This window comes from Tetrapisispora phaffii, chromosome 12, assembly GCF_000236905.1.
Source record: "Tetrapisispora phaffii CBS 4417 chromosome 12, complete genome".
Classification (NCBI taxonomy): domain Eukaryota; kingdom Fungi; phylum Ascomycota; class Saccharomycetes; order Saccharomycetales; family Saccharomycetaceae; genus Tetrapisispora; species Tetrapisispora phaffii.
Window position 1 is genome coordinate 72,311 of NC_016531.1, and position 25,338 is coordinate 97,648.

Sequence of the window (25,338 nt, forward strand, 5' to 3'; positions counted from 1 at the left end):
TTTATATAGTATTATTTTTTTAAAAAAATATATGATTATTGTAATTAAAAGTCATATTATTCTATTTGTACAGTAATATCAACAGTTTAGAAATCTTCATGAATGTTCCAAGTTGGTAATTGATTCAAATATTGGTAGTCTGTAGATGGACCTTCCATACCAAAGGAAACTGGAGAGAAGTAAGCGAAACAGGCGATAGTGGCAATGGATAAACCATATGAAATGGAATATCTTAACAAGCTATTCTTGCACTTAGAAGTAATAGTTTCAACGAAGTAAGTTAAAACTATTAAAGCAAAGTAAAGAGCTGGTAAATAATGATGTAAGTATGTGACTCTACCCATGATAATGAATGGAGTATAATGTAGACCCCAACCCAACATTGGATATATACCAGCAATTGTGAATAAGCTGACAGATGCGTTGTCTTGGAAGTTGTCCAATTGTCTTTGCCATTTAATGGCCAAAACAATAACTAAAGCCATAAAGATTAGAACAGCAGCAGTTGATAACCAAGTGGTTAGTGGAGTTGCCAATAGGTAGTATTTAACATTATCATCGGCCCAACCACCTAATCTTAAACCTCTGTATAAAATTGGCCATTCCCACCATGAAGAAGAAATACGATCTAGTTTTTCTGAATCTGGGACTAAAGCATTATTTGTTGACATCATAGCTAAGTTTAGGTAAATGAAGTTCCTTAAGAAACTATCTTGTGGATATTTAAAGTCTTCTGAAACTGGAGGTAATCCTTCGTTGATATGCGATTCAATGTTCCAAATGATTCTCTTATCCGATAGTTTAACATTTGACATACATGCGATTTCAATTTGTTTAAAGCCCCATTCTGGTAAGAATTGACCAGTTTGACCTAAGTAACAACCTAGTTGAGCGTGTTTTAGACGGAAGGTACTTGTTAATGGATGTAATAAAGTTTTGTCTTCGCTACCCATTTGGGAAACAATTTCAACAATCCAATCGTCAAAGACGTCACCTTGTTCCAAAGTACCATAACATGCGACTTCTTTATATATATTTGTAACAGGAGCTGGAATAGCGTGAGAGTGTAAGTTTCTTCCAGTTAATTTATGTACCAATCTAACAGTTTGACCATCCTTGACAAATTCGGTGTCTTGACCATCTAGCCATGGTTGCTCTTCTCTTGCCTTTTGGAAGATCCAGTCATTATTTTCATCACCATAACCATAGCCAGTAACTTGTTGTTGACCGGAACCAGATGGGTAAAGATTTTGATGAGAATGTAAAATGGCACCACCTAAAGTTTGAGCTTTTAAAGTGACAATTGAGCTGCCAATTGCGACATCACGTGGACCGACGGAGATTTTTGAACCATTTAGACCAGCTTGGAATAGAGAAGGCATCATTGCGTCAGCTGAACCTGAGTTTGTCAATAGATCGAAATGAATTTTGAAACAGAACATGAAGACAGCTAATGGCACAATAATCAAACATAGTATTCTTGCTAACCAATGACCTAAGTAAGTTTTCCAAGACATTTTTTTGTCTGCTAAAAAGTTCCATAACTCTGCAACGGTGTAAATACCAACGACGGAGATCATGAACAGACCAACCATCTTAACGGAGATGACACATCCCAAATTCAAACCAGTGATAAGCATCCACTTCCACCATTTTCTGCCGAATGGGTTGTTTCTTTGGTTGTAGAACATTACGAAAGCGCCAAACGAAGCGACTGTGAAGAACAATAGCATTGAGTCCAATAGGATGAATCTACCTAAGGTTGCGTAGGAATTCTCGAACAAAACCATGATGGTGAATAACCATACGTTGTGCAAAGAGAAACCAATTGCCTTTGCGGTGAAATAGGCGACAGGAACACACAGGGCAGAGAAAGTGGCATTGAACATTCTCATCTTAACGTAGTCGACATAGTCTGGATACTCTTGTCCAGATGGGAAGTCCCAAGAACCATTGTAGCCTGCGATGTATCCGGACAAACCAACAAGCATCTTACCCAGCGGAGGATGCACATCGTGATAGAACTCGTGTCTCAAGTAGTAAGAACCGAACTTACCGAAATGAGCCTCATCCCACATGACTCTGTTGGCGGCGCCGATCTTGTACATTCTAACGAAAAAGGACATAGCAGTGAATAGAAGAGGCATGACGACGGCTTCCAACCTTAGCAGCGAAGAACCATTATTCGTAGCAGCCTTATCGGTTAGTTTTTCGACCGGTTTTTCGACTAACTTCTCAGTAGGCTTCTCGACTGGCTTCTCGACCTCTATGGAGTCAATTGAAGCGTTCTCGACTTCTTCCTTCTCGATGACGACGACGTCGTCTATCTCATCTTTAATGGAATCTGACATTGGCGATACCTGGTAGTGTGTGAGTGCGTGTCTGCGACGAGAGCGTAAGTATGTTCTAATAGTGAAAACACAAGCACAACAAGAAATAGCAACAGGTAAGTGGAACCTTCAAGGACCAGAACAGTTGTCATACATTTCCAAACACCTTTACTTTATATATCTACCTATCCATCAGAGAGGCAGAAGCTTACAACGTTCTTAACACGTATAGGTAATTTGGTGCGACAACTTTTCGCGGCAAACGATATCGAGATGCCGGGCTTACCCGGACATACAATGGTCACGCGACCAGCACGTGACAAAATACAGTACCACGTGATCATCACGTGACAAGAACTAGAAAACTGCCGTAGTGTGCGGTGCGGTGCGATGTTGAGGAGTACCTTGCCCAGTCTCATGCCCTGCATAAGGGTCTCCACAGGGTAATATGTACAGACTTCTCGATTATTGCTCTTGGGCCAGCCAGCGTCGGCCGCCAAACGACTGCGCCAGCGACAACGACAGACGCACACACACACAGAGAAACTGTGTGCACGCACGCACCTCGCACATCGCCGGCCGTCTGGCAGCGCCCAGCAGCCCCCAAGGAACCGCCGATCAAGGCAGTCCCTCGCCCTCTTTATCAACAGCACATAACAACAACAACCAGCCGTTGCCTCACACCAGAACCGACCGTCTTTTATATGCATCGCATCCTGCATTGCAGTTGCAATCGAGCGGAAGGAAGAGTTGTTTACAGGAAGAGTTGTTTACAGGAAGAGTCGACGACGACGGCGGCAAATTTTCCATGTCCGCGGGCTGGTCTCCCGTGCGCCGTGACCGACGAAACAGCCGACTCGCATCACTTGGCACGGCGGCACATGTCGGTCACATCCCACGAAACTACAATCACTTGCCACGAATGGGTTTACCCGGAACACATCCGGTTTTTTCTAATTTGATTTCGAAACGGAACACAAAAACACACAAAGAAGGACTAATTCTAATGACCAGATTGCGGAAAGTAGACCCTTCAATTTCTTGTTTTATAAGCGTCTCCAGGACTGGGCTGCGTGTGCTAGTGGTTATATAAAGGAGTGGTATCTGCATGTACTAGCGCATATTGGCATACTGGTATTTAGGCAAGCGCACAACTAAGTTTCCGACGAACCTATCCCATCGCAGTTCACGTCGTACATACACCCGGATTTATGGAGCACACTGACCTGGAAGAGAGATCGAAGAACGTCGCCGATCTTCTTGGTGTTCTGATGGACATCAATGAGATCAATGGCGGCAACTCCGACACTGCAGAGAAGATGAAGGTGCATGCAAAGAACTTCGAGGCTGCTTTGTTTGCTAAGTCGTCCTCCAGGAAGGAGTACATGGACAACATGCGGGAGAAAGTCACGGCCATGCGCAACACTCTCAGCAGCAAGAAAAAGAGCAAGACCACAGATCCAAAGGCTGCCACTGGCGGAGGCGCCCCTGGTACAGTCTCTGGCGCGGCTAACGGTGGGAATATGCCGATGAATATGGACCCGCAGATGTTTCTGAACCAGCAGGCGCAGTTGAGACAGCAGGCTGCTCATCAGTTAAGAAACCAACAGCAGCAGCAGCAGCAACAGCAGCAGCAACAACAGAGACCACAACTGACCGCGCAGCAACAGCAGATTATTAATCAGATGAAAAGCGCGCCTATTCCAAGAGAACTGCTGTCGAGGATTCCGAATATTCCGCCAAATGTGAACACTTGGCAACAGATCACTGAGCTGGCACAACAGAAGAGGCTCTCTCAACAGGATATGCAGATTGCAAAAGAGATATACAAGATACATCAACAGCTGCTGTATAAGTCGAAGTTACAACAAAGGCAGCAACATCAACAGCAACAGACACCGCAACAGCAAACCCAATCGCAACAGGCTACTCCAGTCCCACAGAATGGTAACCAAGGTCAAGGGCAAGGACAAGTCTCTGCAATGAACACAAGCTTAGCCCCAAATAAGAATGGCGAATACCCAAACATTCTAGGCCAGATCAATCAGATCTTCACCCTCGAAGAACAAAGGGTTCTGCTTCAGGAAGCTATAGAAGCCTGCAAGAACTTCAGGAAGACTCAGTACGGTAACGCCATGACTGATGCAAATATACAAAATTTCATTAGGAAGTACATTAATCAAAAGGCTTTAAGAAAAATTCAGAACATTCGAATGGCCCAACAACAGTTCCAAAACAATAATAATAACACAAACACCAATGCCAACACAAACACCACAAACAACAGCAACCATAATATTAATGCATCCGTTGCCCCAAGCAATAATGCCGCTCAACCTAAAGCGTCAAGTAATACTAATAATAATACTAATAATAATAACATAAATTTGAATAATGTTAGCGGCATTCCAACTGTGAATGGTATGGACTCCAATTCAAATACCCCAAACAACAACAGCAGTACTACTCCTGGTAACTACAACAACGCCCAAATCAATAATCGTCAAAAGAATTTGTTACAGACTTTAGCGCCAACAGCACAAGATATAGAAATAGTGAAAAGAATCTCTTCTGAAGCTGCAAGAATCCCTTTAAGATTGTCTGACTTAACAAACACATTGTCTCCTCAAGAGAAAGACGAAATTAAAAGAAAGTTACAACTTAACCAACAATTGTTTGCTCAGGTTAGTAATTATGCTCCACAAGTCTATATTCTTACTAAGAGTGAAAATTTCTTGAAAGAAGTCTTACAACTAAGAATATTCGTAAAAGAAATTTTAGGAAAATGTTCAAAAGGTATCTATGTCGTTAAATTGGATACGGTAGATAAACTTATCATCAAATACCAAAAATACTGGGAGAGTATGAAGATCCAATTACTGAGAAGACAACAATTGATTCAAAGACAACAACAAATGCAACAGCAAGTAGGTGCACAGAAATCACAGACTCATCCTTCTCAAGGTGTTAATAACTTGTCAAGACAGCAACAACGTGTACAAGGTTCACTACAACAAATACACGAACAGATGCAAGGTAAAATGCAACAAGGACAACCACAACAGCAACAGCAACCACCACCACCACAGATCACACAAGCACAAGCACAGGCTCAAGCTCAAGCACTAGCACAAGCCCAAGCACAAGCCCAGGCTCATGCTCAAGCCCAAGCTCAAGCACAAGCACAAGCACAAGCACAAGCACAAGCACAAGCACAAGCACAAGCACAAGCACAAGCACAAGCACAAGCCCAAGCCCAAGCCCAAGCTCAAGCTCAAGCTCAAGCTCAAATGCAAGCAAAAGTACAAGCGCAACAACGTGCTCGTGCTCAAGCTCAAGCTCAGGCTCAAGCAAAAGCTCAAGTCCAAACAAAAGCTCAATTACAGTCACAAACTGAAGCTTCATCTCAAAATGGTGTAATTTCGAATGACCAAATATCTAATTATTTGCAAATGATGAATAATAACGGTAACTTAAATGCCAAAATGTTACAACAACAGCAACAGAAAATCAATAGTATTGGAGGAACACCTCTTTCAAGTAATGCTGAATTGACTGCTGCTGGTGACATGACAAAAGGTTCTCCCGCCGTTGCTTCTGTATCTCCTGCAAATAAAGAAGTTAAGCGTGCTGCTGCAAGAGGAAAAGTAGGCAAGAAATCTGCATCAACTGCTGCTGCTATAGTTCCGCAAACCATGTCAGCACTACCTGCTGACAACAAGGACTCTGCTGCCAGTGCTAGTACAAACCTCTCTCCTTCACCTTTAACTTCTATACCTATCAACACTAGACGTTTATCATATGCACAGTTGGAATCCCATATTAGTCAAGGTGAAAATCCATATTTAAATGAAGAAATGTTACTGAAGAATATGAATACTAAAAAAGCTGAAATTATCTCACGTTACAAGCATCGTCAAAATATATTTAAATTTTCTAAAATTGAAACGTTTTTGAGCACTTTAGCTGATACAATGGGGATCAAAGATGAGGATGTCGAGACTGTTTATAAAATCCCACAGTCAACGGTTGATTTTGTCAATGGAACAGGAAAGAAGAAACCAACAAAAGCACAACAAAGAATAAGAGATCAAGATTCTGTTACTGTTAGAATAAATAATAATAATAACGTAATAATGTCAAGTAAAGCGGAACCAATGACAAGGTCGTATAAGATCTCCAACGATGCAATTTCTTCAATATTCTCAGATATATATCCAATTGGGAAATTCGCCCAAGCTAATTTTTTCAAATCAATGCCTGTTGATCAAGATATTGTTACAAATTCTAATAATATAACTAATATCAAGAAGAGAAAATTAGATGAATTGGAAGTAAGCCCTGCAAATTCAAATTCTTCGTTAATGAGTGATTCCAAAAAATTAAAGATAGATTCACCAGAAGATATGTTCGTCATTAAACCAGAAGAAGATCTAAAAACTAGTTCAAAAACACAGAATAGTACAATAACCAATGCTGGAAATGTTTGGGATTGGAACCAATGGACTAGTATATAGATGTAATATGTTTTTCAATCTTCATTTTAGCAAAGATTGAAATTTGTTTTAAATAATATGGAATAACATATGCTTATTATAAATTTTGTGTAATAATTATTTTCATACTTTATAAATATAAGTAAAAAGGTTTTATCTAATTTTCTATTTCTACTCAATGATTAATTATTATTAGAAAATATCAGCATTACAAAATTAAGGTTGCTAGTTTTGTTTCTTTATGATATTTTCAGCCCATAATGCACCAGCAACTGTATTTGTAGTGAATGTTATTATTGAAGATCCTGGTAAAAACTCCAGTAAACCTGCCATCATACCAAAACATAGAAAATTTGCTAAATGAGCATTTCGATACTTCTTGCTTGTCTTTTTATCATCGTTATTCAATACAAAATATCTCATTAAATACCCATGTGCTCTTTCTGGACTGACTAGAAAGTTAACGACCAATGGTCCAATTATGGGAAATAATGAAATAAGGAATAGAATAAAATAAATAATAATTTTATAGGTCAGATCCTTGGTAAAGATTAAAATATCTTTATACTTATTCAATTGTCTCCAATTCTTAACTGTTGCATCTGCATTTGGGTTTTTTTTTAAAAGTTTAGCTGATTTTATAATGTCATAACAACCTTTTCGTTCTAATGTTAAATCGAATATATTATCTCGTACTCGAGTTAGTATAATATGTTTACAAAAACTTTTGGCTAACGAATTCGAATGTAATATCAAATCAATTACAGCTAGAACAGGCCCAAATGGACCTAAAAGGAATAAGTACAATATGGCTGTTGTAGGAAATAAAAAAATGTAATATAGAATTGCAATAACGTTAAATGTAATAATATATGATATTGCTGATAACAATATAAATTTCCAATACACTCGATGCGTCAGAACCTCATAAAATCCCTATAAATAATATATATATTTATTCTGTTAGTAAAAATACTTTGCTAATAAAACAATCCTGATGCTTTGCTTTAAAAATCATTATACATACTACTAATGGATAGTGTGCTGTCGTATTATGGAATAAGTCATTAATGAAATTGCTCCTAAGCATATCATACTTTATCCTATAAGATTTTCGATTGTCAACATGAGGTGATCTGCCCTTCTTTAATGGAGCCTTAACTTCAACATCACAATTCTCACCAGAGTCTCTATCTGTGGATGCCTCGACAGTATTACGAACTTCTTGTTTATGGCTCAAGATGTTGATTTCCTTTTGGCCCATTGCAATTTAGGTTGTCTTTGGTTTGTTCTTTTATATTTCAAAAGGGCCCAGCACTGACTATACTAATTAATTACTGTCATGTTTATATAAATGCGATCGTAATTATGATTTGTATGGTTTAAAAGTTTTAACAGTTGAACACAAAGACATATTTCATAGAGGATGAAAGCAAACTAAAGATATTTATTTTAGTGTTTTATAAAAAGATAATGAGACTAGAAAGATATTTAACGATGATTTTACTAAAATCCAGTACTCTCTAGTGAGATCTAAATAAGTTCATTCAAGTATTCGTAGTCCTGAGGCTCAAAGATCTGGTCCACAGAGACCTTTTTTGGAACAAAAAGTACTTTTAATGGCGTTGGTTTCTTTGGTCCTTCATCTTGTAATGGCAATGTTTTCGATACTACATAATCATATTCCCATAGGGAATAACCTATATAGTTAGAAGTTCTTGTGATGACGCACAAAAATGGAACCAGTTCTGTTAAATTTGTCAAAATGCCTGTAACCCACCAATGAGCAAAACGTTGATAAAAATAATCAGTCAGTTCTTCATGATTCAATTTATTTCTGTAAATTGCATATGGCTCACCATATCTAAAACCATTTCTGGAGGAGTTAATTAATAAGAAACCAATTATTCCTAATCCTGGAATTAATAAAATTATTAACACGAATATAACTTTGGATAAACTTAGGGAACCACTGACAAGCAAATAAGGTAAATCTACTATCCAAAATTCAACTGTATTGTATTTATCTTTAATTGCTAATGCCTTAGCTTTTGCATTTGTGAAATTGCTGCCCTGCAATTTCGCATTCTTCAAATAACCTCTATTTCTTCTGATTAGTGTCAAATTAATTATCTCTATCAAGTAGTCGTCACTACGGTACAATCCTAATCCAGTGTTTAATGTAGTATATTGTGTTACAAGTGTAACGTAATATAGTGTTAAAAATGGAGCAAATGGCCCAGCAAATAACATATAGAAAGGTGTCACAATTGGCGTCAATATTGCAGCTAATATAAGAAACGTGAGAACAAAATTTGATAAGTATATTATAAAATACCATAATAATGGGGTATAATATATTGTTGTAGAGAAGAGTTCTTTGAATCCCTGTAATAACCTTCTTTGAATCGTATTCAAATCATTTTGGTGTTAGTAAATTGCATTTGCCATGATGAGTTCCATAAAAAATAATATCTCATACCTTTAATTGATAACTTATAAACACATTAGCCCCGATGTTTCCAAAACTATCTAATAAATTAATCAAATGTTTCTTTTGGGTGTTGTATATCTTTTTACATAGTATTTGAACCTTTTTTGATACAGATAAGTCATCTGCATTATCAGCAACAGTTTTAATTGTAGCATCACCGTCCAAGGTCGCCAATGTAGAACTAGTAACCATATTTGGAGTTCTGTAAGTAGTTATGAAGAACCATGAGGCTTTCTTAAAATTGAATTATGTTACTTATATATTTAAAATTTGATAATACAAAAAGGAAGGATTTCATCTAGCAAGCTAATAAATATTATATTATAAAATGAATTTGTCACAAAAATATTTTTATAGGAACATATCATAATGTTTATTACAACTTCTTATATAAATCGTGTCTATAAATATCATTATATAAATGCTGAAATGGATTAGTAAAACTGAAGTTACTGGTTTTGTTATTCGAAGATGACTTTTTTCTCTTTAGTTGTTTTTTTAACTTTGTTAAATAGCCATTAGATCTTGTCCAATGGAACAAATCTTGAATATCTTTAAAATATAAATACAATGCAATGTATGGAAACAGATATCCTAAATTGTGAAGTAATTTTGTTATCTTTGTTTTTTTGTATCGTAACTTGAATGTAGCTGCGCAATTCGAGTTCTGTAAAGTATGAACGATTGCATTTGCAGACTTCTGACCTGCAGCCATTTGTAAGATGAATGGCCCCAATACCGGCAACAACATTGATAAAACCAATAAATTTATTGCAAACACCAGCTTTATGAATGATTTAGACAAGTACCAAAGGTTTTTGTAAAGTCTATATGCACCATCCACGTCTACCTGCAATGCACACATTTCACCGCACTTATGCACTAACACTAACCTATTTGTTTCCAATGTCTTTTGAAACAATGAGAACCTTGTTAGAACTTTAACTAGATACATAGTGCAAACGTTAATGTACATCAATGAATGGAGCCAGAATATATTTTTCGAAAATGTCCCCATAAAGGGCATCAAAAAGGAGTAAACCGAACTCATGACAGACCAATAAAGGATGCTAACAATAGTGTACGTGAGTAAATATAAAGATAGGATGTTGAGGACTTGCATAAGTTGCTCTAAGCTGAAACCCAGTTCTATGTCCTGTGCATTCTTCTTATTTTCTTGACTGAGTTTGGCATACACAATGGCAAACCCAATTGGCAAACATAGAGCAAACATAAAATGGGAACTCATATTCCTACGGAGAGTTGCTCCAGGTGATATCTGTATAAGTAACAGAAAAGCGATCGATGTGGGGATTCCACTAAACAGAGTTGAAAGATAACCAAACAACAACCACCAGCCAAACTAGAAGAACTATTATACACCTTGAAATGCAATTGTCCTCCTTTATATACCTGTGTGTCGACGTGTGCTAACTTATGTGACTGTCGTTTTGAGTTTGTGACCGTTTTCGAACTTGTGACACCTCCCCGTCATTGTCGTCGCGCAGCCAAAAAGCCGTTTCGGGAAATGGGCATTTCAGCGCGGACCCTGCGCAAGATCACGAAGAAAGTGACGCAGAGCCCGCACGATACGTAGTCCAAGCAACAACGATCTGTGCGCAGAGAACGCGCCGTACGCGAGATAAACGACCACATTCCTTAGTCGTCACTGCTTTTCTAGCGGCAGATCGGATCTGCTGCTGTTTCTGCGGTAACGCGAGTAGACAATTTCCTGTTTCGGCAAAACACCTACCGAAACAGGAAATTGTTGCGGGAGAAAAAGAAAGTTCTATTGATTAGGGTGCTGCGTTGCAGTCTGAGAGGGTGATGTCGGAATCTGTGTGGTGTTTTCTGAGGCCTCGACAAATATGCGATCAAGCAATTGAATCTAAGCATCATAAGAAATGGTGAAAAGATAACGATACAGATATATATAAGTGTCCTTATATTTCTCGATGCTATATTTTGTAGAACCAGTTTCCAGTTTTCTGGGAACTGGCCAGACTGGTGTGAGCAAGGTAAGAACGTAACTGGCTGACATAGAGGTTGTTTTGTTATTTTATTGACTTGGAAAAAGAGATGCCGTTCACTGGTGCTTCTGACGATTCGAATGCATCATTTAGATCGTTGCAACTGATTCAGAAAAAAGGGTTTTCCAGACGAGACATGCATGCAGAGCTGATTGACAACAAGCTTGGTGATGACCAAACTGACTGGAATGAGAATGGGAGGGAGGGGTCGGTCGATAGCGGGAAGTTGTCGGTGCGGTCGCCCTGGAGGAGTGAATTTTACAAGAATCGTATTTCCCAGCCAAGATCGAACTCAATCAATTCTTTGATGTCGGAGAGTTTCAGTAGAAGAGACAGTAGTGTATGCAGTGTGGATAGCACTGACGGTGGAGGTTTCGACACGAACGTCGCTTTCGACGAGATCTCAGTGTACAATGTATGGCTTCAAGAGTTTTATTTAAATAAATTACAACTATTGAAAAGAGGTTTGAAATTGATGAAGGACAAGACTATACCTTTGGCTACCGATCCGTCGTTAAGAAAAAAATTGTTTTTAGCAGAGGGAGAAGAAATAACGCCGACTTTTCTTATAGATTTGCTCGATGATATTTTGGTAAGAGGTAATGGTAAGAGACAATTATTGGATGATGAGTTAATAACCCCTATTTTGGAATTTGTTCATCTTCACATAAACTCAAACAGAGCACAGTACAAGCATGAACAACTGGAACAGAACAAGGCGTTGATCGAACGTTTGGCAGTTCCTTTTTACTCAACTTTGAATTATTCTAGTTGGTCAAACATACCGTTAGACATCAATTTACCATGTATACTTACACAATCACAGAAACCGTACAAATTTATGTCCATCAATAAATTTGCATCTGAGTTACTATGTATAACAACAGAAACAACTTTGGAAAACTCACCTTTGGATCTTTTGCAATTTATAGATGACAAGTTCAAAGATGCACTAATCGAAGAATTTGAAACCCATACAAACCTTTCGAAATTCTTCGTCTCAATGAAAATAGAGAATAGAATTAGTTGTATGTTTATTTGGGCTCAACCTGTTGGAGAGTGCTTTTCAATATATTTGCAAGAGTGTAAAAAGTATTCAATTTTTGATCTTAAGATCAATACTAATTCAAAGGAATTGATTGAACTTAAAAAACATACAGAGACATCATCAGTAACACTAGATTTAGAGGACGACGAATTACCAGATGTCAGTGTTTCATCAGACTTTATTTTATCTGCAAGTCAGAATAACACTAGTAAAAAATCAAAGAGTAATAAATATTTTACGTTGTCCAGTAAATTTGGTGATATACAGAGGAACCTTCCAATGGTAACAGTACAGACAACAAAACAAGATGATATAATTGATATTAAATGCTTTTCCTTACCTATACGGTCGGGAATCATTATTGTCAATTCAAGAAATTTAAATATCATAAATGGCTACCAAAAATTTATTCAAGAAATATTTGGATGGGATTTTAATGAATTGAAATCCAGTTCAATCAGCAATATTTTACCGTCACTTCATGAAATTCTACGTTACATCTTAGATAATTGCCATGACCTAGATTATTTGAATCCTGACAATAGTAATTCAGAATTACCTCATCATTTTCTGCGAAAAATCCTAGCATCGCTAAACGAAGAGAAATCACAACACTTTGAATATTCTGGTGTAGAAGGTATACATAAAGATGGAAGCATCTTAAAAATTGACATTCAAATCAATGTAGTAGATACCAACACATTACTGTTGTATCTATCTCATATCAGCGATGAAAAGACATTATTCACGAAAGAACCTGAACCGATCAAGGAAGAGGTAGAACAATCAATTGATGATGATAATGACATACGTAACGACATGGACATGAATCAAGCTATAATCGACGGTCCTTTGTTTGCAGCTATAAAAGAGTTTTATAACATTCACAGGAACCAATTTCTAAAGGAAGGTCTATTTAAAATTGACAAGGAATTTATATTGTCGATACTGAAAGCAGAAAATGAACATATTTTAAAATTTCAACGATACCAGGATAGTTGTATTTCATCATTACCTGGCATTACCATTAAATACACTAATGGAGGTGAAACTGAAGGCGATAAAGTTAACAAAAACAAGAGCTTTTCTGATTTTGTAATATTGAAAGAACTGGGAGCTGGTGCATTTGGAAATGTTTATTTATGTCTCCATCGAACAGAAAAATATATCATTACTATAAAAGTCATTTACAAAGAGAAAATTGCAGAAGAGTATTGGTTAAAGGAAGATTTAGCAGATGGAATTCCTTTAGAAGTTAAGATACTATTAGACCTCCATGAGAATAAACATGCAAATGTACTCGAATTATTGGATTATTTTGAAGATAAAGATAACTATTATTTGGAGTCACCTGTGCATGGCATTGATGGTTGTGTTGATTTGTTTGATATTATCGATTCTAAACAAGAACTGTCAGAAATCGAATATAAATTAATATTTAAACAAATTGTTTCTGCCGTAAAACATTCACATACGTTGGGCATAGCTCACAGAGATATTAAAGAACAAAATGTCATTATTGATTCTAGAGGACACTGCAAATTAATTGATTTTGGTTCTGCCGTATACACGCATATGGGTCCATTTTTATCCTTTACAGGAACTATAGACTATTCAGCTCCAGAAACTATCAGAGCTATGGCTTACGAAGGTAAGCCACAAGATATATGGGCACTAGGAGTGTTGTTATACACTTTAATATTCAAACAGTTACCATTTAAAAACGTTGAAGAAATTCTTGAAGCAAAATTAAACTTTTCAAATCCTAGCATACCCATCAGTAAAGAATGTATGAATTTAATCGAAAGGATGCTAGAACTCCAAGTAAGAAATAGACCATTCATTGAAGATGTTTATGAACACGAATGGTTGAAAGTTTAAGCAAAAAAAGCCTGTATTCTTTCTGTGCTCACCACAGTCTATATATAGCTCTTGAATTAAATGATGTAACTGTGTAAATATTCATTATTTTTTATATATCTGTATTTAAATATGTTTAATATAATTACTGTCATCGATCGAATAAGTCTTTGACCGCTTCTTTTGGTTTAAGGGAATAAAGAGAGGGTCCCATAATACATAAAAAAGACTGCTACTTGAAACTATACACAAATGACTAAAAGATGTTAATTATAAGTTGACGATATCTCTTTATAAACTACTAATTATATAATAGGAGAAACTTAAAGTATATTCAAAACGATATATCAGTATACTATCAGAAATAATGGTTGCAATGATCGAGCAAAATGGAATCTCTCAAGGATTAAAAGACTTATTAGATGAGGATTTTCTATATGAGAACACTACAAGAGAAATACAAGAAGATCGAGGCAATTACCTTGATTGTTTAAATGAATTTGTGTCTAGAGATTTCGTTAAGGCCCTTGAGAAGATGCATGGCTATGGACTTATCAATATTGATACGCTGGCAGAGCAACCAGAGGTGTTGAAATTATTTTTGAATGCGAGTTCTCAATTAAGTGATTGGAGGTTATTGGATACTGCTACTTACGTTAATATCGAACATCTATTGATAAATGAATTATATAGTAGTGAAACTGTTACTCAAGATATTGAATTGTTTAATCTTTATTTGAGAAGTTGTGTGCAGATGATATTTGAAAATACACAATTCAAAGAACATCCATTTAGAAGCCAGTTGATAGCAAAAGCCAAGGATGTACTAATATTGCATGGGTCAATTCATAACCCAGACTTACAAAACATAGAGTTATGCAAATTAGCAGAATTCTATTTTATTATATTGTGTAATGACAAAACTGACCGTCCTTCATGCACTCAATTCCAGGATTTTTGCGAGGAGAACAATGTCTTAAAGGAAACATTAAAGAGGACAGAGATCAATTACTTATCATATTATGATCTTATTATAAACAACATGGATCCATCTGAAAACAAGTCAACCAAAGCCACTATCTTGAGAGATGCAAATTCAGAATCAGCCAAAGAACAAAATGATGGCAAGAACGCCGATGGAGACTTGGTCAACAACCAAGACATAAGGATCCAAATGCTTAAAAACGTAACTAAATATTACAATATCATAAAGAACTACAAAATCAACAATACAAAACTAATTGCCTTGATAGCATTCACTTTATTCATACTGCAGAAATATCATCTAGCATGGAAAGTCAAGCGGTCTTTGCAATCACTCGGTAGGAGCATCCTACCTTCAATAACACAGATCATCAACATATTGACCAGCATCTGAAACTTTAGCATCCTAAAAGCCCCACGAATGGTACATATATACACTGTAAATATCACTTATAAGTCATCTAATCATCCAGTTACTTCATAGGTCTCTCGCTGTCTTTACCCGGCAGACTCGTTCTTATTGATATCTGATTTAACGAACACACCGCTTTAAGAATAACATAACATAATTAAAATGGATAGTGCTCTATATATGAACAGTTATAAGTTAATATGTCGCAGATATATACCCTTGTGTAATTATTCAGTTTTGTTATCAAGAGGGTACACGGTTACGAGCATCAGAAGGTACATATAAACTGGGAGTTCGTGGTGAATTGTGCTTTATATCGAATTAATAAAAATAAACAAAGCATAAATTAACAGCAATATTGCTGGTATTATCGATCGCTATTAGATATTTTAACTGGAGTTAACGATTGATTTAGAGGTTTATTAGATTGAATTTGTAATAATAACAATGACAAGCATATCTACCGAAGAAAACGTCTTTCATGATGCCGAACATGCTTCCAATGACAATTCTGATTTGCATCCCTTGGATTTATTAATGGAAGAATTGAAACACGATGATACTGCCAATAGAGTGGAGGCTATGAGAAAATTAGATACTATTGCTCTTGCATTAGGGCCACAGAGAACTAGGGATGAATTGATTCCATTTTTAACAGAAGTGGCACAGGATGATGAAGATGAAGTATTTGCGGTTTTAGCTGAGGAATTAGGAGATTTCGTTCCTTATTTGGGTGGTCCAGAATATGCCAATTATTTATTAGCAGCTTTGGAAATCCTAGCATCTACCGAAGAAACATTGGTCAGAGATACGGCTGTTGAATCCTTGAATAAAGTTGCTGCACAATTATCTCAAGAACATTTACTTCACGATTTTATCTCTGTCATCGAACATTTAGCCACTGCAGATTGGTTTTCATCCAAAGTGTCATCATGTGGTATTTTCAAATCTGTAATTATGAGAGTCGAAGATGATACATTAAGAAAGAATATCTTAGCACTATATTTCCAATTGGTACAAGATGAAACACCTATGGTCAGAAGAGCTGCTGCTAAAAACCTACCCGATATGATCGATCTTTTAACTACAAAAATAGATTTATCAACAGATGAAGACTGGGACTACATTTCGTCTATGTTTCAAAAAATTACTACCGATAACCAAGATTCTGTTCGGCTATTAGGTGTTGATATATTAATTTCTATTTTGAAATTTTTTAACATTAAAAAAGATGATTCTCATTTGGATGATTTATTGAATTCCTGTATAAAATTAACAGCTGATGATGCATGGAGAGTGCGTTATGCAATCGCTAGTAAATTCGATGTATTAGCTGTACAGTTTGTTGATGAAGATGATAAATACACGGATGAATTATTAAAGCCATTTATCCTTTTATGTGAAGATAATGAAAGTGATGTACGAAAGGCAATAGCTAAAAAAGTAGCAACATTTTCAGGATTATTACATGATAAAGCTATAATTAATTTACAAATCATTCCAACAGTACAAAGCTTAAGTATGGATGAGGATGAAAATGTTAGAGCTTCGTTGGCATTATGCATCACTGATTTAGTCAAACTTCTAAACAAAGATGAAGTCACAGAACATTTATTACCATTATTCTTAAACATGCTAAAGGATGAATTTCCTGATGTGCGTTTAAATATCATTGGTAATCTCAAAGTAGTTAATGAAATCATTGGCATTAAAACTCTATCCGAGTCACTATTGCCAGCGGTCTCAGAATTAGCAAAAGATATGAACTGGAGAATTAGAATTGCTATTATTGAATATATCCCTGTATTAGCTAGACAATTAGGATCCGAGTTATTCGACCAACAGTTCAGCGATTTATGTATATCGTGGCTGTGGGACATTGTTTATTCTGTCAGGGAAGCAGCCATTGAAAATATAAAGAAATTAACTGAAATATTTGGATCGGAATGGTGTAAAGTTGAGATCACTGACAAATTAATCAACTTTGACCAAGAGTTATTCCAAAATTTCATCTACAGAATTACAATTTTAACAACATTGATCAAAATAGGAACTGTTATTGATATGGACCCTTTAAAGAAAGAGATCTTACCATTCATTATCTCATTAGCACAAGATGAGGTACCAAATATCAGATTCAACGTTGCTAAAGGTCTTGCAGAGATAGCAACAAGCTTAATCAAGAGAGACAGTAAAAATAAGAAATTAATTAAGGAAGAACTACTACCAGTTTTAGAAAATTTAGTACAAGATGAAGACGTAGACGTCAATTATTTCAGCGAACAAAGTTATAACAGCTGTAAAGAAATGTTAGAAACTGCATAGCAACGAATGCCCTTCTCAATCATAACAAAACTAAGACGACAATACTAATGATACATGGTTTATATAAAATAAATTACATTACATTATATACAGAAAAATAAATTACGAAACATCAAAATATATATTATAAAATCTCGAAATTGCACGTATCCATCCCCCCTCAACCACAGTGCCAACCGGGACATCATCTCTCCTTAATCGATTGACGAAACAAAACCAACTATCATGAAGTCCAGTTGCAACTATCTCAGGGATCTTGGGATATCGATTAACTGAACTCTGAACGTTAAGATCGATAATATTTGGAAGAAAACAACGCACCACAGTGTTGGCGAATGAGGTAAAAATCAGAAATGCTAATTTCGAACTTCGATGAGCCTTCGAAGAAACAAGAAACTGTTCATGACAGACATCGCAACCTATCATTGGATGAAACCGTAAGTTTGCAAAGGTTAAAAGAGAATGACTAGGACTTCTGTTCAGAAGAATGGAAATAATTGCTTGGGCAATTTGCAGTTTCCCTTATATCGATTGCCATGACCTTTCCAAAAATTCGTAAGACCAGAACGATTGTTATTGGTATAACTGAGTTTTCGGCTATTCGATAGTCGACCATCATTATTTATAGTAATTCTTCAAGATTCCGAGTAACTATTAATCAACTGTATATTACTGTAATACCTGTGATAAATTTCTGTTCTCTAGATAGAATGCCTCCGTTACTCTTCGTAGTCCATAGGAGTTCCTCAGGTGGGGCTCCCAACCTACAGTTTGGTGGCATTCTTTAGTATATAAGTTAATCAAGAAACTTCTTGGTTTACAACACATGTGTGCCATTCGTATATGAGATTATGTGTCCACTTGTAATTCAATTGTCCTTGACATAAGTTCTTTTGTTTGCTTTTAGTAGCATCTTTTATTGTTAGTTATCCAATAAAATGCACTAAGGAAAAACAAACAAACATAATCTATAATTTTGATATATTCAAAGATAGCTAACTATATTTTGAAACCATTGTATTTATATATTGTAGATATTGTTAAAACAGAGCAATAATATTCAGTAGTGGGTTTAATTGTACGTGTAGTTCATTCGAGTTAGGTCGATTAGTTGAACATTTCTATTATATGAAACCAATCTATTGTACGAATTATTTAAAAAAGAATTTGAGAACCTGATTTTTTTTAGATTCATTTGTACATTTCCTTGTTTTAATACATTTTAAGCAAGTTGAATCATAACGAAAGGTCAAGTGTTGTGGCAGAAAGTTCTGGTTACATAAGAGACAGTTGTCCCGACCTGGCAAACAACATATTGACAAATAATACTGAGATGTTATCGAGGAGATTTCTGCCAATTGTACGAACTAACAAGAGTGCCATCCCTAATGTTCTGACTAAAAGTTCTGAGAATTTTGTATTATCAAACACATCATCAAACTCATCATTGTTAAATGAAAACCCTGACAAAAAATTCACAATGTTAACTTATAACATGTTATCTCCTCATTACATGTGGCCGCAAGTATACACGTATGTTCCAGATCAATATAAGGACTGGAAATATAGGCATAAATTGTTAGAGTTTGAATTGATGCAAAAATATAAAGCAGATATTATGTGTTTGCAAGAATTAACATGGGAAGATTACATCAGTTATTGGAAACCAAAATGTAATGAGAAAATGAACTATGGTTCTAAATTCGTAGCGAAAACCCCACCTGCATATTGGGAAAAGACAAAGCAAGAAATGGATGGGGAAGGTATCTTTTTCAATCAAGAGAAGTTTGAATATATATCATCAACAAAATTGTTTTTAAATGACGTTGTTGGTACATTTGAAGAACATGAGATAGAATATATGAAGAAGAAAATAGTTACGTTGACTGATGGTGCAGGTAAACCAACCGGCACAAATAATTTATTCACCGTTGCGACTACTAGAAACCAAGTTTGTCTCTTTGTTTCATTGAGACATAAAGCGACTAATACAGTATTTGTTGTCATAAATACGCATTTATACTGGAAATACGATGAAGTCAAGCTAACACAGTGCATGATTATAATGAGAAAACTTTCCCACATCATTAATGAATTGTTGATTGGTTCAAACGCCAAAATTGTAGACAACTCAACAATATCAAAAGATGTCAAAATAATATTCTCAGGTGACTTAAACTCTGCTAGGGATTCCTTGGTTATACGGTTTCTAAAAGGCAAGATCATCAACCATGGAAATCTGAATATGATTAATCCAATGAAACCTTACTTAAATAGAAGTTGTTACGACGACATTCCGGAAGGTCTATTCGATAACACATGTTACTCGGGTAAATTAAAGGGTATATTTGATTATGTATGGTATCACGACACAGATCTACAAATCAGAAAAATACTGACCGGTGTAGAGGTCTCCCAAGAGCTAGCTAGAGCGCATCAATTCGGTTTACCGAATGCTAATCATCCAAGTGATCATATTCCATTATTAACAGAGTTTGAAATTCTCTGAGAGAGGGAGAGAGATTACTTAACAGGAAGAAAAAAAAATATAAAAATAAAAAGAATGCATCTTAATGGATTTCACATTAATATTCAAAAAGGGACACAAGAAGCATGAAATAAATATTGCTTGTTAACAAAAGTGACACGATCGATTATTAACATTAGCCAAGATACTTTACCATTTCAGTCGTTAATTACATATTTTATTGCTCTTTTACTGACGTTTCGAGTCTTGTATAAAATGTTCGTGCGGTATGACTTTAACAAAAAAATTTTCAGTTCGCAGGAAGGTGCATCGATGAGAAGAGTAATGTGATTAGAAACAATCGATGAGATACGTTATCGAGTTGGCACTGTAACAGGTTAATGCTCTCTGTTAAGCTACTATTCTTTCTCATTTCGAAGCACAGGAATGACGAATTTTTTCAGTGAAATTTCTGGACGACTTAATGTCGAAGGCCAACAGAAGAATGAGATCTTAGTTGTTCAATTTGTGTGCACAATTTTGATACTAGTTGTAAGATCAAGCATTTTAAGAATGCTATTGAAACGAGAAACGTATGGGCAAAGTGGACTGAATACTATGAATAATAGCAATGCCGTGGCTGGTCAAATGCATGAAAATAATACAAATAATAATAACTTACAAATGCAGAGTCAAATAGACGATCAATTGAGTTGGAGTACTCGAATGAGATTGGATATGAAGAAATCGTTTAACGATGACCCATATTTTTATTTTGAGAAAAAATCAATCATAGTTGGTACTAATATTCATGATAATAATAACTATAATGGCTTAATGAGTATGGGGATGAATAATAACATTAAGAATGCGAATAATAGCAATAATAGCAATATCAACAACAATAATAATGTCGGAAATATGCATTTTACGGGAGGTAATCCGTATAGGCCACAGAATCCAAATCATTATCCAATGAATGAAAATATTAAAAGCCAAATGAACAACAACAACAATAATAAAGATCTTAATAACGGTAATAATTTACTTTCAGTACTAGCCCAGAGAATTTTTGAGAAACAGCAACATAGTAATGGAAATGGTACTCTCAACAATATAAATGTTAATCAATCAAGATTTGATCAAATCAATAAAAATGATACAGGCTATCATCAAAATCAGAATCAGCATCAACGCGGAGACCCATATTTAAATAATAATAGTAGTAATAACAACTTCCCCAGTAATTTTGTAAATTTCAAGAAATAATTTGAACGAAAGAGATAATTTAACTCAAATAACTTATTTTACTATAATGTATCTATTGAGATGTATATTTATGTAAGCTTTTTATAAGTGCTTAGAAATGCGGGATTGTATCGGGACATGAACGGCGACAACGGTTACACATATGTCCGCTACAGGACAATGATCAGGAACAATAGGATCATTACTAGAATAATGATGATGAAACAAGGTCCATTTGCCCTTGCGGTTTTTTCGAATATTTCCAATCTTTTCTTAGCTCTTTTTAAATTCCTACCATTATTATCGATCAAATTCTCCAGATCGTACAGCACAGTATGATGCTGGTCTTCAATCTCTCTATTTATATCCACAGACATCTCGTGGGTTCGACCCACCGAGTCCGCCAGCGTGCCCAAATGGGTATCTTGCTCTAACAGTTGTTGCTGTTGCTCAATGAACAACTCTTTATTAGACGCCATCGGCAACAAGTTATTGCTAGGAGCTAGCTCAACACCTCTTGTCGAGTCTTCATAATCATGATAAGGTTGGAACGTCGTCTCCTCTACTGAAGTGTCTTCCGTACTGTCCTTATAGGAGACCATGTTGTCACTGAACCTCACCTTCTTCACTGAATGCACCTCATCGTTGTTTGCAACCGAGGGCGAGACTTCAGGATCAGTTTGCTTAATTTCAAACTTATAGCTCTCTAACTCAACGTCGTCGACGATATCCCTAGCATCATCGACTATAGCGTTGTATTTCTTGACAGATTCAGCAATATCAGAAGCATTCTGACCCTTAAACAGCTCAACCATGTTTCCCAACTGACTACGTAACCGCAGCGTGTCATTCTTGGAAGGCGTCAACCCTAACACCTCCACCAGTCTCCTCCTCTCATCAACCAAATCTTGCAACCGTCCAATCTCATATGAAACTCTCAAACCCAGCATACTCTCGTTTTTTTTCCAGTCAGTCTCTCTTCAAACCTCTTAAACAACCTGTTGGTCCAATGGTTCGTTTCCTTCTTACAAAAACACAGCCTGCACCACTGTAACCTGCAACAGCACCTCCACCATCAGGACCCACCGGTCCTCCATTTGCAAACCAACCACTTAAATAAACCATCTTTAAAGTTCGAAGTTGGGCTTTGAATTGAGAACTTTGATGGCTTGGGTCTAGTTCTTGAGTCTGAGGTATTACCCTTTTGGGAAATTTCTATTTCCCAAAAGGGTAATTAAGATGGCTTACTACGTATGTTTCACTGGTTTCCTTTATTTCCCAATTCGGCTAAATCCAAATTTGCTGTCTTCACTTTTTTCAACTTAACGTTTTGCGTTAAAGACTTTTCAAGTTTGAAATAAAACAACAAGTAAACCACTTTTAATAATTGATTTCAATAAGGTTATAAGGTGGTTACTTATGTTATTAGACGGGGGATACTCTAGTTCTAACAAGGAGTTGTTGCCAAGATTTAGTTTAGTTGTGTAATTTGTTTTTATCGCATTGGAGATAGAGAAATAGACGCTGAATTGAAACAGAGATAAAATAAGGTATAGGCAGACATTGTGGTTTCTTGTTTATTTTGACGTTGGTTTCAAAGATAGAGCAGCATATATATATTTATTCGTTGTTTTCCTGAATTCGTGGAGTTGATAAGAATAAATGAGAGAAGAGACAGCGAAGGAGGCTACGACATTTAGTGATACGGGTACAAACGTTGCTTCAAGTTCTAATATTGTTGATTCAAAACCGATTGTAAACAGTGATTCGGAATTGTCTTCCAACACAGGTGTGGAAGAAGATAGAGAGAGTATGCTAAGTGCTGTTGGGTCGAGTAACAATTCTAATTTATCAGAGTACTACGTTTCCAGCGACGCTGAAACAGAAAAAATGGAGAACACGTCCGGTGCTGTCAATGTCTCGATTGATGAGCCACCAAAGTTGTCTGATCTGATCCCAGACGAAGATGAAAACAAAGTACAGTTGAACAAGAGGAGCGTCGAGGAGGCGTATGCGAGCGATAAGGGAAATAGCAGCGGGTTCGAAGGGGACAGGGAGGTCAAAAAGATCAAAGTTCTGCCTGAGCCTGTCCTAGAGACAGAACAACAGAGTATATCTGCAGATGCGTCTGATGTTGCGGACACCGAGAAAGTTGCTCCTGAAGAAGACGTTAAACTCGAGGAATCTGCGGTTGCAGATGATCAGGAACCGAGTGCGACCCCTGCTAACATAGTCGAAAAAGAGGAAGAGAATGTTAATGAGGAGCATGAGCAAGAACCTGAACCTGAACCTGATTTTGAGATTGGAACCAACCAAGAAATAGATCAGCTGGAGGGTGACGGCGAGGACGCCGAAGTGGAAGATGTAGAAGACGACGATGAGGACGAAAAAGAAATGATCGATAACCACAGCAGCCTCAACACCTACGAAAATAACGCCTCTGAAGAAGATATGGATGCTGGTGATATGGCCAAGGGCGAAACGGTGTCACCCATGGTGCTCGAGGAGACCAGGTTGTTGGCATTGAAAGAGATAACCGACATCGAATATAGGTTTGCTGAATTAAGGCAGAAACTGTATGACAACAAGCTGGTGAGGCTTCAGACCGAGCTTCAAATGTGTCTAGAAGGCTCGCATCCCGAGTTACAGAAATATTACACCAAGATCGCATCAATCAGAGACTACAAACTCCGCCGAGCCTACACACAGCAGAAATATGAACTGAAATGCATCGATGAACAGACCAGAGCAACACGTACCTTCATCCACCAGGACTTCTACAAGAAGGCCATTGACTTACGTAACAACATGCTGAACAACACCACTCAGCAATGGTACGATATCAATAAGGAAAGGCGCGACATGGACATCACCGTCCCCACAATGAACTACCATGTGCCTGTCAAAATTGCCGGCAAGACACTGAGCTGCATCACCGGGTATGCCGGTCCAGCGCAGCAAAGGTACGCCGGCGAGGAGCTTTTGGAAGACTTCGAGGCCGAGAACATCAAGTTCAGTTACAGGTCAAACCCAGTGGACAAACTGGAGGTAATCGTCGACAGAATGCGCACAAACAACGAGCTGAGCGACCTGGCAGGTCTCAAGAAGTTCTACAACGGATTTCCAGGTGCTCCAGACCTCAACGGTCTGAAGGACATCGAGGTGCTCGAGGACCTGCAAAACATCAGACAGGTCAAACTGTAGTTGACGCCTTCGATCTATATAGCCCACTGCATAGAGTACATACATATATATAAGTAGCCATTAATCCAAAGAGATGATTTAGTGTGTGTGTGTGCGGGTGTGGTGTAAGGGTGTCCATTTAACCAGACTTACCCGCCTGGGACTCTGTTTACACATCACGTGCTTTATACCCGCACGTGACATTGTTTCTCTTTTCCTGGGCTGCTGTGTGGCAACGGCACCGCGTAGGAGCCACCACACCGCGAGACGCCACAGTTGGCTTCGCTGCAGGGCTCCCCCGGAACTGCCTCCACCGCCACGGCGCCGACGGACTTCAATGTTCGCCTGGTCGCTGAAAAGTTTCAAGATCTCGAAACTGCCTTGCGATGAGCTGGGTGATGGTGAAACGTTCGAAGCTTTTGGAACTTCTGAAGCTTTTGATGAGTCGTGAATTGGTAAGG

The 25,338-nt window shown here is 37.0% G+C and overlaps 13 protein-coding genes across 13 annotated transcripts; 8 read left to right on the forward strand and 5 right to left on the reverse strand.

The window, feature by feature from the left end:
- Positions 1–86: 86 nt before the first annotated feature.
- Positions 87–2,351, reverse strand: TPHA0L00440 (uncharacterized protein; the record flags this gene model as incomplete). The annotated part of the gene is made up of 1 exon (XM_003687786.1): positions 87–2,351. The coding sequence occupies one exon, from the start codon at positions 2,349–2,351 to the stop codon at positions 87–89; it is 2,265 nt and encodes a 754-aa protein (XP_003687834.1).
- A 427-nt stretch (positions 2,352–2,778) lies between these two features.
- Positions 2,779–3,423, forward strand: TPHA0L00450 (uncharacterized protein; the record flags this gene model as incomplete). Its single annotated transcript, XM_003687787.1, has 1 exon — positions 2,779–3,423. The coding sequence occupies one exon, from the start codon at positions 2,779–2,781 to the stop codon at positions 3,421–3,423; it is 645 nt and encodes a 214-aa protein (XP_003687835.1).
- A 118-nt stretch (positions 3,424–3,541) lies between these two features.
- On the forward strand, positions 3,542–6,847 carry GAL11 (Gal11p; the record flags this gene model as incomplete). Its single annotated transcript, XM_003687788.1, has 1 exon — positions 3,542–6,847. The coding sequence occupies one exon, from the start codon at positions 3,542–3,544 to the stop codon at positions 6,845–6,847; it is 3,306 nt and encodes a 1,101-aa protein (XP_003687836.1).
- A 204-nt stretch (positions 6,848–7,051) lies between these two features.
- Positions 7,052–8,090, reverse strand: TPHA0L00470 (uncharacterized protein; the record flags this gene model as incomplete). Its single annotated transcript, XM_003687789.1, has 2 exons — positions 7,052–7,762; positions 7,854–8,090. 2 exons carry the CDS (start codon positions 8,088–8,090, stop codon positions 7,052–7,054), a joined length of 948 nt encoding a protein of 315 aa, XP_003687837.1.
- A 269-nt stretch (positions 8,091–8,359) lies between these two features.
- Positions 8,360–9,512, reverse strand: TPHA0L00480 (uncharacterized protein; the record flags this gene model as incomplete). The annotated part of the gene is made up of 2 exons (XM_003687790.1): positions 8,360–9,227; positions 9,331–9,512. The coding sequence occupies 2 exons, from the start codon at positions 9,510–9,512 to the stop codon at positions 8,360–8,362; spliced, it is 1,050 nt and encodes a 349-aa protein (XP_003687838.1).
- A 184-nt stretch (positions 9,513–9,696) lies between these two features.
- On the reverse strand, positions 9,697–10,569 carry TPHA0L00490 (uncharacterized protein; the record flags this gene model as incomplete). Its single annotated transcript, XM_003687791.1, has 1 exon — positions 9,697–10,569. The coding sequence occupies one exon, from the start codon at positions 10,567–10,569 to the stop codon at positions 9,697–9,699; it is 873 nt and encodes a 290-aa protein (XP_003687839.1).
- An 830-nt stretch (positions 10,570–11,399) lies between these two features.
- On the forward strand, positions 11,400–14,279 carry TPHA0L00500 (uncharacterized protein; the record flags this gene model as incomplete). Its single annotated transcript, XM_003687792.1, has 1 exon — positions 11,400–14,279. The coding sequence occupies one exon, from the start codon at positions 11,400–11,402 to the stop codon at positions 14,277–14,279; it is 2,880 nt and encodes a 959-aa protein (XP_003687840.1).
- Positions 14,280–14,625: 346 nt separating this feature from the next.
- On the forward strand, positions 14,626–15,636 carry PEX15 (Pex15p; the record flags this gene model as incomplete). The annotated part of the gene is made up of 1 exon (XM_003687793.1): positions 14,626–15,636. The coding sequence occupies one exon, from the start codon at positions 14,626–14,628 to the stop codon at positions 15,634–15,636; it is 1,011 nt and encodes a 336-aa protein (XP_003687841.1).
- A 465-nt stretch (positions 15,637–16,101) lies between these two features.
- TPHA0L00520 (uncharacterized protein) lies at positions 16,102–17,979 on the forward strand (the record flags this gene model as incomplete). The annotated part of the gene is made up of 1 exon (XM_003687794.1): positions 16,102–17,979. The coding sequence occupies one exon, from the start codon at positions 16,102–16,104 to the stop codon at positions 17,977–17,979; it is 1,878 nt and encodes a 625-aa protein (XP_003687842.1).
- A 1,333-nt stretch (positions 17,980–19,312) lies between these two features.
- Positions 19,313–20,488, forward strand: NGL1 (RNA exonuclease; the record flags this gene model as incomplete). Its single annotated transcript, XM_003687795.1, has 1 exon — positions 19,313–20,488. One exon carries the CDS (start codon positions 19,313–19,315, stop codon positions 20,486–20,488), a length of 1,176 nt encoding a protein of 391 aa, XP_003687843.1.
- A 405-nt stretch (positions 20,489–20,893) lies between these two features.
- On the forward strand, positions 20,894–21,715 carry TPHA0L00540 (uncharacterized protein; the record flags this gene model as incomplete). The annotated part of the gene is made up of 1 exon (XM_003687796.1): positions 20,894–21,715. One exon carries the CDS (start codon positions 20,894–20,896, stop codon positions 21,713–21,715), a length of 822 nt encoding a protein of 273 aa, XP_003687844.1.
- Positions 21,716–21,864: 149 nt separating this feature from the next.
- SYN8 (syntaxin) lies at positions 21,865–22,644 on the reverse strand (the record flags this gene model as incomplete). The annotated part of the gene is made up of 1 exon (XM_003687797.1): positions 21,865–22,644. The coding sequence occupies one exon, from the start codon at positions 22,642–22,644 to the stop codon at positions 21,865–21,867; it is 780 nt and encodes a 259-aa protein (XP_003687845.1).
- Positions 22,645–23,356: 712 nt separating this feature from the next.
- DEP1 (Rpd3L histone deacetylase complex subunit DEP1) lies at positions 23,357–24,898 on the forward strand (the record flags this gene model as incomplete). Its single annotated transcript, XM_003687798.1, has 1 exon — positions 23,357–24,898. One exon carries the CDS (start codon positions 23,357–23,359, stop codon positions 24,896–24,898), a length of 1,542 nt encoding a protein of 513 aa, XP_003687846.1.
- Positions 24,899–25,338: the final 440 nt, after the last annotated feature.